The 16,625-nt window shown below is 40.3% G+C and overlaps 2 protein-coding genes across 9 annotated transcripts in view; both read right to left on the minus strand.

Annotated features, from left to right (window-relative positions):
* Positions 1-369: 369 nt before the first annotated feature.
* Positions 370-14,044, minus strand: LOC113964606 (cytochrome P450 2U1). 2 transcript variants are annotated; one of them, XM_027677064.1, is made up of 5 exons: positions 13,555-14,011; positions 8,245-8,877; positions 4,771-4,932; positions 3,714-3,881; positions 3,087-3,315 (listed from the first exon to the last, which is right to left on the minus strand). In XM_027677064.1, exons 1-5 carry the CDS (start codon positions 13,994-13,996, stop codon positions 3,137-3,139), a joined length of 1,584 nt encoding a protein of 527 aa, XP_027532865.1. In that variant the 5' UTR covers positions 13,997-14,011; the 3' UTR covers positions 3,087-3,136. The 2 variants fall into 2 exon arrangements, with proteins under 2 accessions (XP_027532866.1, XP_027532865.1); XM_027677065.1 differs by lacking the exons at positions 3,087-3,315; positions 3,714-3,881 and adding an exon at positions 370-2,369 and having other exon boundaries at positions 4,811-4,932; positions 13,555-14,044.
* A 1,229-nt stretch (positions 14,045-15,273) lies between these two features.
* Positions 15,274-16,625, minus strand: part of SGMS2 (sphingomyelin synthase 2) — a 61,347-nt gene continuing 59,995 nt past the window's right edge. For all 7 annotated transcript variants that reach the window (XR_003533228.1, XR_003533232.1, XR_003533229.1 and 4 more), the window contains one exon: positions 15,274-16,594. The gene's annotated coding sequence lies outside the window, so the exon portion shown is untranslated. The remainder of the gene's footprint in view (positions 16,595-16,625) is intronic.

The following is a 16,625-nucleotide window of genomic DNA, read 5'->3' on the forward strand; positions in this document are numbered from 1 at the left end:
TCTCTATGCCAGGAATCCAACAAAACTACACCTCAGCTTCCGCCCAAGATTTTCTTTCTTGCACACTGTGCATCTCCTCCTGGTGACAACTCATTTGCCCTTTTATCTTCCTCATCTTTACCCTTCCCTCTCCTTTTATTCTGTGTGAGCATTTTTAAAACATTCTTTGTATCCTTCGATCATAACGTGCCCGGCAGTATATTTTTCCAATTTCACTTTGTCCCCCCACATCCTTCACTCCTCATCCAAAAACATTTTGTAACATTTTGTCACTCAGAAACTTTCATTGTAAGATGCCAAACACCACAAGCTTAGTCAGTAAGTGGAACTCATCGAAAGGACTATGCAAAGCTGTCACACACTTACTTGGGAATTACTTTATTAAAAATAAAAATATATTGAAGCAAAGTCTGAAGTAATTTTTAGACATAAAGATATTTTCAGCATTCAGAAACAGCCACTCACTTATATATACATTTTTCAACAAGGCATTTGATATGCTTCCTCTGCTAAAGAAGAGAGGGGGAGGATACATTTACAAACACAAACCAAATCTGTTACCATTTTACTTAGTTTGCCAAAGATGGCAACACACTCTGAAAACCACAAAGATTTTGTTGCTTTTATGCTACTATTTAGCTACTTTGATGGCATCCTGTGAAAATTTCAGTGCATCTGGAAGGCATGAAAGGCAGGTCTTTATTGTCATTTCTAACAGCATCTTGCATTCTGACAGACATTGACGTGACTGAACCTTCACATCAGTATTTTTAGCTTGTCTCATCATGCAGCATCAAAAGCCACATTCTCAAGGTACTATTTGCAGAAGGATAATTTTCAAAGGGTAGTTTTCAAAGGTGACATTTTAAAGTAAACTCAGCAGGCAAAACAAGCACAAATAGGTACAATTTCACATACTAGGGGATTATGAGAATTGCGTTTTCTTTGGAAGATGTAAAAATAAAATACTAAAGTGCTTTTCAAATGTGTCCTCATTGATCAAAAGGACAGATATTTTGTATAAGTGATCAGTTGCACACCAACATCATTATGTTGCTTAAAAGGCATTTCAACAGAAAGATAAATATTATCAGCACTAAATTTTAGCTTCTCAATCAAGCATATACTATTTTAAGGATTTTTCAGACAAAAATCCCAACTGTACAGAATCTATTTACTCATTGGAAAATACAAAATTAAAGAAACAAGTGCTTAATCCTCCAATACTGTCAGCTTTTAGAGCAAGTTCACTAGCATTGGTATCAAATTCAACTTTTTATTGTGCAATGTTTTCAAAAATTTCATACAAATAAAAAATTTAACAGAAGCTTACAAAGTCCAAAGTTAGCCTACATAAGAACTGGAAGTTCCCACATAAACAGTGGGATACCTGACCAATTAAATACATAATTCAGAAATTAAGGCACTCTGTTATTCAAAATAGGTAACAGAAAACCTTAATTTAAACCCAAAATAACTATCTTACAGTCTTTGTTAGGCACTACCTGGCTTATAAAATTTCAAGTTTAAAAGTGACAAAACCAGACATTAATTTAAAGCTGAAAAGCTGATTCTTCTTTTACAATTTAGGTTTAGTTTCTGCCATGGAATACCCAATTCTAAATTACAGTTAAATTAACATTCCAATCTTGTAAACTTGACATTAGGAGGACTCCCAGTATTCTCTAGATCTCCAGTGACGGGGAGAAAACTTTCTTTAAAAGAGTACATAAGAACTTAATTCATGTGATATGAAATTCTGCTAGATCAAAAGGAGTATAAAGTGATTTAATAATAATTAAGAATAATTAAAGGTTAATTGTTATATATTCCCCCAAAAGATCACCTTAAAGATCTTTCAAATACAAGGCAAGACTGATTGCCCTGTTCCAAAACACCTAACATGAGGTTTCCTTGGCCATTGGTTTGACAGTGGTTAACAGCACTAAGATTCTGCATATGTAAAGAGTAAGGTACTGATACAGTAGTACTGTATGAACCAGATATTTATACTTCATGTGGAAGATAACAAAGACATTATATTCAAACCTCGAGTTTGTCAGATTCCTTCTGTTCCATGGTAAATGTATAAAGACCTTCACCTCTAATGCCACTGTGATGTCATATTTGAAGAGTCCAGTTCCCAAAGACGTAGAGGTTGTGGCAGTACTGTCCGTACTGCCGGCGAATGAAAAACTTGAGTGCAAGCTCCGAGTCCAGGATTACACATGTAGAGTTTTTCCCTATGAGAGGCTGTTGGTCTCATCCAGACTGCAGCCACTGCTGCTGTGGGGAAAACAGTGAATGCCAAGAGGCGGCACAGATGTCATCTTGAATATCTGCTTGGCACCAGAGAGAACAGACTTCTGCTGTTTCTTGTTAGAGGATTCTGCTCTCATTTATATGCTGAAATAAAACATCTGCATCCATATGCTGCACACTTGTTTCATGTTGAGAATATGGCATATTCAAGCATTCATTTGGCCTCAAACCTGTGCTTTTCAGAGATGGCACCTACATGTTTTTAGTGAGCCCTGATAGTCAAGTACGTTTGAATCCAGGAATCCAGACTGATTCGATCCTATCTACACCTATGAGTTACTTGCATTAAAGAATCCTCCAAGGTTAATAGAAGTGTCATTTAGTAGTTTCCAAAAAGCGTATGTCATTAGTTAAGCTCAATTACAATGCTTCTTTACACAGAAAATGCTAACCCCCTGTCATTTGTTAATCCTTTTGATACTACATGATGTCCTTCACTCCTTTGGTAAATTAATCGTTTATGTGCTGCTTTTACAATTTTTTACAATTACTATCTGCTAAAGCATTAACAGATGTTTTGGACCATTCTCCCATAATTAACATTTGACAAACTGACAGGAATAGCTCATAGACAGGGTTTAAGCCCAGCAAGTTTTAATATCAAATTGAAAACTATGCTGTCAGTTTGTTTGTGGAATGCAACAGCTGACAAAGAAAATCTTTACTTTCCAGAAGTCTAAATGGACTGATCACTGACTATGAACGCATATGCAGCTGGACTTTTCCTGAGAAAAAAGAAACAAGAGATAGAAACAAAAAAAAGCTGGATTTTAAAAGTGCAGTATTTCTTTGCTAAATCTTTTTTGATGTTATATCATTTCTTCAAAGCTATTATGTTGAATGGACATGGAGCCAAAGTTAGACCAAACCTTCCCTCCATGGATGGTTTTGCAGCATTTTCAGGGTACAAAAAGGTAAAACTTTGCATTAGACTTGTGAAAATCAAGAATAGCTCCATTTTTGCCAACTGCTCTCCCATGCACACGCGTTTACCTGAAGAAAAGTTAGAAGAGATATGTTACTGGCTTTACACAGTTGATCCCTTTGTTAACACACATGTAATTCCTGTGCTACCATAGTCCAAACACAGAAAGGCTTAAGCTACTATTAACCTATGAACTCTGAATCTTTTGTTCTAAGCCTTGCTCATCAGTATTATTTCATATTAACAGCATTTACATCTGCAACAAAAGTATTCACAAAGGACAATTCATACTTTCTGGCAACTGGAGACTTTAGGAACCCAACCCATTTTGCAAGTCACCAACTGTAATAATAAAATAAGTTCTATAGTTGGTCCTACGTGCATTTTTACATCTCACACCTCCAAGGTCCTACACTTGAAACACTACCCCCCCCAGCACCCAGTGACTCCACGTGGATTATCTTACCCATTCCAAAAGGAATGAATGATTCTTTCTTAATTAGCTGCCCATTTTCATCCAGAAATCTTGATGGTTGAAATTCATCTGGTTTCTCCCAAATGTTAGGATCTCTGTGTACTGACCACAGGTTGGGCACAATCACACTGCCTTTAGGAATGGTATATCCCTGTAGCACTTGAAACAAAAGCACAGAGACAGATCTGACAAGTTGCTAGAAGTAAACATGGGAAACATATCACTAAAAAGACAACTAGAGGATGTCATAAAAAATTATATCCATCCCCAGCGGTGGGTTGCAAATGTAGCAAAAGCTTAAGGCAAAGGTGATCTCTGCTACCCTGTTTGATTCAGAATCACACAGGCCTGAGCAGCTGGAAAGACATCAAGTTACACCAATAGCTCCCTGCGGAGAAAAAGCAGCAGCAATTGTAAGAAATGCACGCTGCACCATGCAAGTGCTGTGACCCAGTTTCCTCTTACTCCCGTGCTGTCACAGAACCCCAGCACAGTCAAGGGACAGGTTTAGAACTGTTGTCACAAGAGGGTCTTGAAATTACTAGTCTCATTTCAGCTTGTTGCACCTCACTGTCCTGAAGCCAAAACAATTAAAAAAGATCAATTCAGTACTGGGTTTGAAAGCTGAGTATGACTATCTTACACTGGCTTTAGCCATTGCTCAGCAATAGATAAGTTGGGAAAATATGTGGAGGTCAGTGGTATAAACCTTTAACCAATGACCTGCTCTAAACGGTTGTTTTCAGACCTCTGTGTCAGAATGCCAAAAACAACTCTGCTGTTTCAGGTACAAAGGTGGAGTCTCAGCTGCCAGCTACAACTAAGCATATCAGTCAATACAGGCTGACCCACATAAAAGAAATTACTCTAAATTAGGATGTTAGGTCAGATATGCTGCTTAAATGGAGGAGTATCTTGAGGTCACCTACTCTCTAAAAATGGCATTTTACATACTTGGGTTACAGGTCTAACATTATCACTACATGTCCCATCAGATCTTCATTCCCAAAAGAAATACTGTAAGTAATAAGTCTCTAGAAACACTCACAAGCAGTTTCTGAGGCCATTCGAGGAATAGAGAGGGGAACAACTGCAGTCATCCTCTGCACTTCCATAATGGTTGCCTCTGTGAAGGGCATCTGAGCCTTGTGAGCAAGCGAGGGAACTTTGTCACGTCCTAGAATTGCTTCAACTTCTGCATGAACCTTCTCTATTCAAAGGAAGTAAGAAAAATAAAAAATTCAAAAGATGCACAATATGTCAGGAGACATCTTCCCAATATCATCTGTCTATACTTCATTGTTTACATAGATTTCTCAAAAATTACTTCAAGATGTGATCCTTAGCTGAAATAACTATGCCAGCATAAGCTTTAAGAAGAGGCTCAGTTAAGAAGAAAACAACCAAGCACAACTGTCAAAAGTAAAGCTACTGAGATGACAGACGTTGCTCACACTTCTGCATTGGAAGAGTACAGGAAAAGTTCTGTGGCAATTCCAAATGTATTCATAATCTTACTTTAAGAGGTTAATTATATATATACATACATACACATATATATATGCAGTAATTTGAATGGTGAAAACATCAAGCTTCTGCCATACATTAAAAAACTTAAACAAAAAGAGAAGCGTGTGCAGTGCGTGCCTGCACATAGAGAGATTGGAAAGCTTTTTGTGCAGCTGCTTTAAACACTTCATTCTGGAGCAGGAATTCCGGTGCTGTTACTGCAAGTGTAGAAGCCATTTAACTTGTTCTTGCCACTTCTCACTTTCTATTCACAGAACCTAAACTCAGCTATTTCCCAGTTCCCCTAAAGGGCAGCAGCAGATGCTCCTTCCCCACACAGCCCTTCTGCAAAGGAAAAAAAAAAGTTAATGAGCTAATTTCCTTTCTCATTCATGGGAAGTATAAACTGTCAAAATATTTGTTTGTCCCTTTCATCTCTCAAAAGGCTCATCATGCAAGTAGTTCTCTTCACAGAAGTTTCCAAGATGCAAGATTTGCTTCACCTATGTACATACAGGATGATATGCCTCCTCTTACAGGTAACTTGGAATCTGGCTACACAGCAAAAGACAATCTTGAAAGAGGAGACCTCAAAACTAACCTTTAATCAAAAATAATAGTGAGTTTTCAATTTTCACCTTTTGTATCCTGAATACTTTGTGGTTGTCCTGCCTGCCTTTTCCAATCAGGCTGCTGATACTCTTGAGTTTTTGCTCTTTTCTCTTAGCAGTGATACAAGATTAAATAAAAGCTCAACACAAAAAAATGTGTCCCAGTTTCCCAAGCAACATCCAGAATTGCTGCCTGAACTGGGTTCAATGAACAGCTGCTGCCACCTAATGGTTTCACTAGTAAAAAGTTCATGTATGAGGAACATTAAAAAATACAGCAAGAGATGTGCTGCTGATGGCATGGCCCTCCAGAATTTTCTTTGTGAGGGTTTGCTACTTTTATTAGTGACACACCATATCCCAGTATTCAGGTATGCACAGTAATTTAAACAAAGTTTTCAACATAAAAAAATAAAATTAAGGAGATGTCTCATGCCAAATGCCACATCAGTGCTTCATCTCAAACTCATTTGTTCAGTTTGTAAAGAAATGCTGAACTATACAGAAAGCAGCCAAACTGCTGCTCACGTTGCCAAGTGCAAAAATACAAACTTGAGCAGTTCTCCACTAACAGCACGATATTTGAACTGCTCCACAACTTTTCACGTATTTAAAAATCTCACAGATCTTCAGAAGTTAAGGACCAAAACAAAGTCAGGGAACAGAGCAAACCACATACTCCGCATGGTCTCAGCACATTGTCTCACACCAATCCTTTTCTTTTTCCATGTAAAAAGCAAAACTGGTTTCCAAAGAGAAAAAGGGTATTCCAGATTTTTTTCCCCTGATAACCTTTAGTTTGCCTTTCCATGTCTGCAAGCAACATTTCCTACTGCTAAAAGTTACAAAATTCAGATATTTTCTTTAGGGGAAAAAAATATGTCAATATGTTTAAGAGAAACACATTACCAGAGTCAAAAAAGAGGCCCCAACCTTACTCCAAGGCAATCGGGATACATAAGGAACAGGATACTAGAAGTAAGAGAATCACATTCCATAGCTAAGTGATACACTCTAGACTATTGAGCTTATTTAAATTACTTGACAACAGCCACATAAGGAAAGGTGGAATTGGAGAGAAGCAATAAAAGAGATCACCAGAAGAAGGAAAATTGACCAGCACATACACATACAGTAACATGCAGGTGGGAAAGAGATTAAAAAACCAACCCAACACAACACTCTTCCAGATCTCATTTGTGTAATTTAGAATATATCTAATTCACGTAACTGCATATCAAGTCAAGCAGTGATAACACGCAGACATCAAAAGTAGAAGAATAAGCCTATGCAATAAAAGTTTATTTTGCAGTTGTCCCAGTGAACTCTCTCTCCCATGTATTGAACTGATGCCCCATTGTGCAATCTTTGGTCAACAAATGGTTGACTTGGTGCAACAAACTATGATCTTGACCTATTTAAAAGTGATTATTCTAGACAGATCCAACTCTGAGGGTAGATGAGGCTACTCAGGGTCATAACCCAATGAGTTTTTAATACTTTTAAAGTCAGGGATTCTGTTAACTCTCAGGGAAATCTGTTGCACTCCTTTGCCATCTTCAACAGGGTAATTTTTTTTTCCTAGTATCTGATTAGAATTTTCTTGTTGTAGACTGTCTCTGTTGCTTCTCTCCCTTCCACTGCACTCCTCAGGGGAGACTGCCCCCATCTTCTCAGCATCTTCTAATCAGGTAGCTGTAGACAGCATAAAGTTTCCCCTCAGCCATCTTTCCCTAATAATGAGCAAGACCAATTCCTTCTGCCACTTCTTTGGGGTCACGTGTTCCATGTGTCTTACCCTCCCGCCCCCTGCCATCAACCACCTACCCAAGGTTGACCACTGACACGACCACTCAAAACTCCTGGGGAGAGGCCTGTCCAAAGACACTGACCAGCTGGTGCTGTGCACTTGTGCCAAGTCCAATTTGCTTAAACTGTCTCTGATTTGATCTTCCTCTACAGCAGGTAGTGTTTCACTTCCCCAGTCTCTGCCACTAGGCTCAACAACCTCCCTGCTCAGGAAGGCATAAAAGCAGACCTTACCACTATGGATCTTACACATCTTGTATCACTGCTATATGCCTGGAATACCACAGTTGCCAAAGTTTCTCAAACACGCTAAAGTTCCCTGAAATTACTTGTAAAAGATAAAGTTGCCCCAAAACAGAAGAAACGCACAGATTAAGTACATTTAGTACTTAATATATAACACTAACCTAGAGGTCTTCAAAGCACAGGAGGATAGATGATGTCTGATTACATATCAGCCTTTCAAATTGCACATACACACATTGTTTGCACTTCAAATGATATCTGCACCGTCGCTCTTTGCTTCTGTTTCTGAGCATCCATCTAGAGCTTTACAGTCTGGAATAAATCACCTAGAATAAAAATAGTCTTACCTTGTACTTCTGGGTAAAGAGACATGTAGAGCAGGCACCACAGTAATGTGTTGGAAGTAGTATCTGTGCCTGCAATGAAGAGGTCACCAATGATAAAAAATAGGTAGTCATCATTAAAGCTGCTCTCCTTGTTGTTCTTTTCCTCTTCTGCATGGATGAAATACATATCAATGAAGTCCCTGGGATTTGCTGCATCCAGTGTGTCCCTGTGCTGTGCAATTATTTTCTTTAGAAAAGCAGTAATATCTAGTTCTGTTTGCCGAAGCTCCCGGAAAGGCCCAAAGGGAAGGTAGTAGAGCCAAGGGCAGATGTTGACCAGGATCATGTAGCTGTTCACACTCAGTTCCAGTGCACGGGCCATGTTCTTCAGCATCGTCTTGAACTCAACATCTTCGTAGTTAAAACGCTTGCCAAAGGCCATGGAACAAATAACATTGGACACTGCGTTGCGAATGATTGGAAAGGGATTAAATGAATCCTTCCCATGCTTCAGCATTTCTTCCTTTATGAAGTTCAGCTCCTCAATGATTTTAGGCTCTAAGCTATGTCTCCCTACTCCAAAATGACGCAATGTTGAGAGAGAGAATTTCCTCTGTTGCTTCCAGACAGGACCGTACGGTGCAAAAATAACACCTGAAAGAGAAAGGAAGGGTCTGAAACCAAGATGCCCTATTTTTAACAAGAAATAATTATATAGACCTGCAACCCAAGACCCAGAAAAGAGGGAAATGATACACAATAAATCTATCCCAAGCACTAGGCTAGGAGCTAGAGGAAGAACACAAGGTTCTTTATAATAGCTGTGGGAAATCCTGTTCCTCCTTTTCCCAATCCATGAAATTAATATTGAAGTTACATCAGTAGTTTTATTAGTCTTTGCAAGACACAAATAGATAGAGGAGAGGTATTGTAGATGCTTCATTACAAATGATAATTTTTTGGGAACTGTTATTCTGGGACATAGATTAGCTATTGCCTTTTCTCCTCAGTGTCCTGAGATAGCAATTCCTTCAGCGAAGCAGAACAGAAGACATTAAAACACAAAATGGTTTGTATTTCTTTTTGCCTTCATGTTATACAAACTTCTCAATACTTTTTGCATATGTTTCTATTACAAGCAAGGTTTTTCTTTAAGTTGTAATAAAAATAAAGGATACACATGCTCTGAACGAATCGGAAAGGTAAAGACAGGTTTAGAGCCAGTTGGCAAAAATCTGCTTGATTTACATCTCAACAGTTTTGATGCCTCCAGGCACTTGTTCTGCATGATTGTGTCATTATGAAACATCATTTAAATTAAATCCCTTAGCTTCAAGTATAACTATTGCTCACTTACAAACAGAAATATCTCTTCTGTTGAATTAAAAGACCATGCCAAAGACACCGCAGGGTGACAAACACACAACCTGCTATATCTAATGTACTCCATGGTTAACTTGGTGTCCTCAAGTGGGGTAAGTGAAAAAATAGGCATATTCGGGGCTGAATAACATTCTGTTCCCCTTTCTGTCATTAGGAAAGTAAGTTTTAGGATTCAAATACTTTCATAAAATAAAACCAATCTATTGTCTTGAATGTAAAAAAAACTTCTGTAGTGCCCCAGAAAAGCTAACACCAACAACACACCTTCCCACATCCAGAGTCTCTCCAGCAGTCCTGCACAGAGCATGGCTGCATGGCATAGTATTTTCTGACATCCTGAAACTCCAAATTGCTGCAGAATACTAATAACTGATTTGCAAATTGGGAAAGAATAACACAGGAGGCAGACTGAGGAGGAAGAAGAGCACGAAGTTATAATAACAGAGAGAAGAAAGCAAACTGTCAACTGGATCACTACTAAGCTACACTAATGGAACAGTCCTTTGCTGTTTTCAAAGAAAATCTCTGCCTGCCCTGAAAAGTCAAGGTACCCAGCATAGATAACTCTACTCTTAAAAAAAACCCAAAACAACCCTAACAAAAAAACCCCAAAAACTCCCACAAACAAACTAAAGCAAAATAAAACAAACAAACAAAAACCTGAAGAAAATACAGTAATGGAGCAATAAGAATAACCAGGACTTCATGCTCATCACAGAAGGCTAATTCTATGAACTGATAATGAAAACCTTTCAATACAACCAACAAACTCATAGAGTTCATTTTATTCTTCTTTTTTACATGAAAAAATTCAAATCCTTATAAGAAGCAAGTTCTGGCAAAGGCTAATTTACTCTCCCTCCCTCCCATTTCTTTCTGCTAGCTTTAGTGTTACTGCAATACTGGGAGCATTGACCAACACAGCATTCATGACCTTTAATAACACTTAACTTCTGTGTTGTCAGATGTCCACATCTAGATGTGCACAGGGCAGGGCTAAAATGGCAGACAACCACTCAAACTCCATCCACTCTAGAGATTGAGTCACTGCTACTTCTCATAGATATAAAATACAAAAACGCTTTACTAAAACAAAGCCACCAAAATCTAGATTTTCCCCCAGTCTAGTATTTCTCTTCCCACAGATGTATGTGCAGAAGCCTTCAATTAAGACTTAACTTCTACCTTCTCCCTTAAGTTCTCATGGCACTTCCCATCCAGCCAAGGAGGTCTCTCTTCTTTACTAATCAAGTCGTTGAAATACAGTATCTGCCATTTCTGATACTTCTGCTTGCTCTCCCCCAGGCACAATATTCCATTTGAATGTTACACACAATCTAGCCACAAAGCTGAGATAAGCCCTGCTTTCTTCCATACCATACCCGGCAGGTCAGCTCAGGGTAAAGACAAAACTGCAACAGAAAATGTAGCTTACAAGAAAATAGCCCTGTAAGTTCATACCCTGTAGCTTGCTTACAGAACAAAGATATAGAAACCCAAAATGAACACTTACTGACTCAAAGCATCCCAGTGCTGTAGTACCCAAACTGTGACCAGCAGATCTGAAGTTACCTATCATCCTGCTTTTATCATTTCCTTTCCTAGCACATACTAACACAACTGCCTCTGTCCTGACCTGCAGTAAAGTCTCACCCACAAACTCCTGAACCTATGATCAGGAGGCTCCCAGACCAACCTTCAGAGGCCTCCAGTTTGAGTGTCGTAACCCATTGCCCTCCTCCATGAACCACAGACAAAAAAGAAACAGTAGTTAGCACAAATGCAGCATCACAGATGTTCAGTCATCTCCTTCATGTTACCACTAAACCCAAGTCAGCCCAGTGAGAGCACCTGTAACTTCCACTGGCTTTTGGAGAACCGGCAGCCCACACTGCCCACATTCACTGACTTTTCCCTTTGCATATTCAAAATACACCACCCCTGTGGTTCATTCTACAACACTCTCACGTCTGTGGCAATTCAACGTGTTGCACCAGTGAACATACGCACTACACATGAGATCGGGATGTTTTATGGACCACTGGGCAGCCCTCATGTAACAGTCCTCGTGCCTGAGCGCAGTTACGGTGACCTTCCAGATAAAACTAAATGTAAAGCAATGTAATGTCCCTGCTGCAGCACAACACAGGCAGGCACAGTCCCTGGACTTGGCTGCAGTACGCTCTGGCTCTGGACAACAGGCTCCTTACACACTCAACTTCCCTGGAACAGTCACTAGTGAAAGCAGCTAATTGCCCTTGCTAACCTTGCAGCACCATGTTCAAAAAAGCCTGTCAGAGAACATGAAACACGAAATACACGGTATTTAAGGAAAAAGAAATCCACCATGAGCCTAAACATGCAGTTTTACAGCACCGCTAAAATTATCTAACTCCTCTTCCCCTTTCCTCCCCCAGTTCTTGCTAAAAGTACTGTACCTAAAAATACTCACACATGATAGATATTACTGGCACACTATCTCAGATCAATATAATTTATTTTTTTATTTTTTAAACCAATTTCAGCAATGGTACCTGATCACATTTTAATAAACATGATATAGGTCTCTCGTTTTCCTCTTATCCTCACAAGGGTAATTCTGGTTCACTAAAAAAAAAAACCAAAACCAAAACAAAACCCAACAACAAGTCAAAGATAAGTTGGTAAAAAATAAAAAAAGAGAAGTTTCACAACAAGCTAGCACACTAACAAGCCTTCTGGGCTACACTTCCTAAATGGAAATGGAAAATCAGTTTTCCACAAACACCGACATCCATAATGACCTAAAAACTAAACATGAAGAAATTCTAACTGCAGTATTGCCAATATGTGTTTACACTCTCCATGCCCTCTTCTTGCAAAAGCTAGTAAACTCTCCTTTGACCTGTAAAAGAAACCCAATGAAAAACAAAAAAATCCAACACCACCACAAAAACAAACAAACAAACAAACACAAACCCAAATATACTCAATAAGTTCTGACAAGCAGAATAATACACCTGCAAACATCTCAGCAACAGTAGCTTGCACACAGGCAGCACAGACTGCGCAGCTACAGGACTCCACAGAAACCTGCTCTTTGCCATCATTACCTTGGGAAGAACTGGGAAAGTGCTCAGTTTCGTACCACTGCCAAAGTTTTGAAATTTCTTCTCCCGACACAGTCAAAATCAGAAAGGCCCTAGATGACAGACCAGCAGAAATGCCAGTCACAGAATCAATTAGGTTGGAAAAGACCTCTAAGATTGAGTCCAATTTGTGATTGAACACCACCACGTCAACTAGATCATGGCACTAAGTGCCATATCCAGTCTTTCCTTAAACACCTCTAGGGACAGTGACTCCACCACCTCCCTGGGCAGTCCATTTCAATGCCTAATCACTCCTTCTGTGAAGAAATTCTTCCTAATGTCCAACCTAAACCTCTCGTGGTGCAGCTTGAGACCATATCTTCTTGTCCTACCACTGATTGCCTGGGAGAAGAGGCCAACTCCCACCTGGCTACAACCTCCTTTCCGGTAGCTGGGAGAGCGATAAGGTCCCTCCGAGCCTCCTCTTCTCCAGGCTAAACAACCCTAGCTCCTTCAGCCACTCCCCGGTTCCTTTACTGTGAACAGAGCTAAAGGGATCAGGCATTTCGGTCATCCAGAGGTGGTCTGTGGTGCACAGCACAGCACTGCCCAGTTCACGGGGATGCTGCATGTTCACCTCAAGGGAGAGCGAGTTTCTCTCTGCATGCTTTCGGTCAGCAGCAGGGTGAAGGACACATGCTAGGAGCAAAAAGCAAGTAAATGGTTCGCTCTGCAATTCACAGTAGTTATTAATAAATTTTGGCACAGCAGCCACGAGCCCCGCTCGCAGTTCCCGCTGGGTATCATCGCCCTGGCCATCCATTAGGGTGCGACAGCTCCCCGAGCGACACCCGCCGAGGCGCCCCCGGGCGCTTACCCTTGTTATGGGTGATCATGAGGACGATGGGCACGGAGGGCCGGTCGCTGAACACCTCCGCCTTCTGCACCAGCGCCTCTCGCACCGCCTCGAAGGTGTTGAGCACGATGAAGGGGCGGCTGCCCACAAAGAGGCGGAAGACGCTGCCGTATATCTTTGTGAGGCCGGTGAGGAAGACGTGCGGAGAGAAGGCGGGGGAGACGCGGCCGCCGTCCCGCACCTCCACCGCCCACCGGCGCAGCAGCGGCGGCGGCAGCAGGGCGAAGGCGAAGTTGCCCACGAGCGGCCAGGGCGCGGGGCCCGGCGGCAGCCCCGACAGCGCCCGCGGCCGCCGCCGCAGCAGCCAGTAGCAGCCGAGCCAGCACAGGGCCGCCAGCAGCAGCTCGGTGGCGGTGGGCGGCCGCAGCAGCCACGTCCAAGCCGCCGTGCCCGGCGCCGCCATCTCCCCGGGCGGTGGGACCGGCGCGCTGGCCCCGCTGCCGGCGAGTAGCGGTTTAAGATGGCGGGGGCGGGCGGGAGGCGAGGCCCGCGGCGCCCTGACCCCGTCCCGCCGGGCCTGTGGGCGGGGAGCGGGGCCGGGCTCCGGTACCGACACCGCCTTCAGCGGTCAAAAGCTGGCTCGGTGCTTGGACACAGTCCAAGTTTAAAAGATGTCATTAAACATAAGCACACATGTTCAGCTAAGTGGGGGGGGGGGAGTGCTCCCCACAACCTCATAGGACTTGCTTTCAAACGCTCCTTCCGCAAGCATCCATTTTTAGTGGTGTTTAGAAGGAAACGAAATACAGATGACCCTTATTCCCCAATAGAAAAGCTAGGAGTTCTAAGTAATAGACCAAAATGTTCTGTTTTCATAACCGAGGACTAACCCAGAAACGTCTCAGCTCTAGGTTAAAGCAACTGCTTGGCAAACGCAGAACAGCAGAGAGGTTTATCAGACGTGAATTTTAAGTTTAGAGGAAAAATAATTTTAGTTCTTTCCCACAAATAAATAAATAAAACAAAAAACCCAACCAACCAACCAACAAAAAAAACCGAACAACAAAAAAACCCCACAGACACCACCCCTCCACACACACATCACCCAAACACCTCAACCCCCCCCAAAAACCCAGACCTACCCCCAACTGGTTTTCAGGGTAACTTCCCTCGCTCTGTAGAATACACCTTGGTGCACTGTTTCCTGCTGATCAACAACGAAATGTAATCCCTACAAAGATAATCAGATGTTGAAAATGCTACTGTATGGTGTTCCAAGCCATTTGCTGCAGCATCAGCGATTTTAGGAAGTGTTCTTGGTACCCCCTCACTAAAAGAGAAGAGCACTGTGGGCAAAACACAAGTACATCATCTTTAAAGTGATCCCCCCAAAAATAAAAAATCACAGGGAACAAGAGGTGTTTATCCACTATAAACAGTGTTGTTAAAAAACTTCTTTTTAAATAGTTAAGCATTCCGTAAAGACAGTGACAAGTGGCTCATAAAATAGTGGCTGAACTGTATTAAAAAGGTTTTATTGCAATTTTACAGAAGTTACAGGAATTTTAGAAATACATAAAGCTTCAAATGGTCAAGGTCAGCTTTCTTCCAAGCAATTAAGGCAACTGTCTCTTTAATCTAAACAGCTAATGGACATTTTACTAGCCATGGATTAAACAAAATAAAAAAACTAAGAACACAGATTTAAAGTAGCAGAACAGAATGCATCTTTTTTATATATATATATTTGGCAGAAATTCAGTGGTTAATTACAATGTACACCAATAAAATGCAACTACTAGAAAAAATATAAAAAGAACAGGTGAAAATTTAGCTGAACTAAAGACATCTTAAATCTGAGTCTCAAGAAAAGTTTAAATTCCACAATGTGAAAATAAGAAGCTAAGCTATTCAGCACAGCTGAAACACATTACTGGTTTTGCCCATTTTCTTTATAGAACAGTAATCTAGTCTCACTTCCCTCTTAGTCTAGTCAAGAAGTTACACTAGACTAAAAAAAAAAAAAAGCCTACCTTCCTTCTGTATGCAATTGAAAGATTGGTTTCAGTGGCATACGACCAATTCAAGCTTGTCCAGAGATTAAATTCCAAATTAATTTTGATAAAAATAAGATTACTTTCATATTTTTAATTGAAGTTACTGATCAAATGTATATTTTACTCCAGCATATCAGTATATAAATGGATGTTTCATGTTAAAATAATAGCTATTGCAACATTAAAATCCATTTTTTCAATTTAAATTAGTACTAAATAGCCTCTTTATAGAGCATAAAACTAACAGCAAAACAATATGCGAGTACTAATATTCTGCTTACCCCAAATAACTACATATACAAGTTTTAGCACTATAATGCTTCCCATGGAAATCATTCTTCCTCAGTCCTAGTATCAGTGTAATAAAACCCATCCTCCCTTGAATTCTGCACTTAAAGAAAAAACATTCTTCAAACTCTTTTACCTCAAATTGAGTAATCACAGCATTTGGTGACTTTACTTTTAACAGGTAAAAAACCCCTCCATGTAACAAACAAACAAAAATCCCCATCAGAGTAAAGACTGTCATTAAAACAAGCATTTGAAATAGAATAATTCAAAGGAACTTATTTTTCTTTAAAGATAACTAAGTTACAGAGTTAAGGCCCAAGCAGAAACAGTAGAAGTTTAATTAACACAGTAAACTCTCAAAAGAAACATAATATTCTTTTCTCAAACTTTGAATCCTATCAACGTTTACCACCATTGAGCAGCTATTCTCTACATTTACTGAGTTAGCACCCATTCTCTTCAAGTATGGGCTGTGGTTTTATATGCTTTATTTACGTTTGCAGGCAACTTTTGGATTTTTATTTCCACAGGCACTTTATTAATTAAAAAACACTCTCCTTGTCAAAAGAATATTGAAAATATTTGAAATCTCTGAGTTAGACTAGTGCACTGAAACATGTTTCTGTAACATAGCAGATGCTAAGGCTAAAAAAACACAGTCAAGTGCATGTCACATGTTCGCAAAGGCTTTGTCTTTTGCAGGGCATTCAAACCTGCAGGGCATTCAAACCTGCAGGGCATTCA

Source organism: Neopelma chrysocephalum, unplaced genomic scaffold, assembly GCF_003984885.1.
Source record: "Neopelma chrysocephalum unplaced genomic scaffold, ASM398488v2 Primary Assembly neopelma1_42b, whole genome shotgun sequence".
NCBI classification, from domain to species: domain Eukaryota; kingdom Metazoa; phylum Chordata; class Aves; order Passeriformes; family Pipridae; genus Neopelma; species Neopelma chrysocephalum.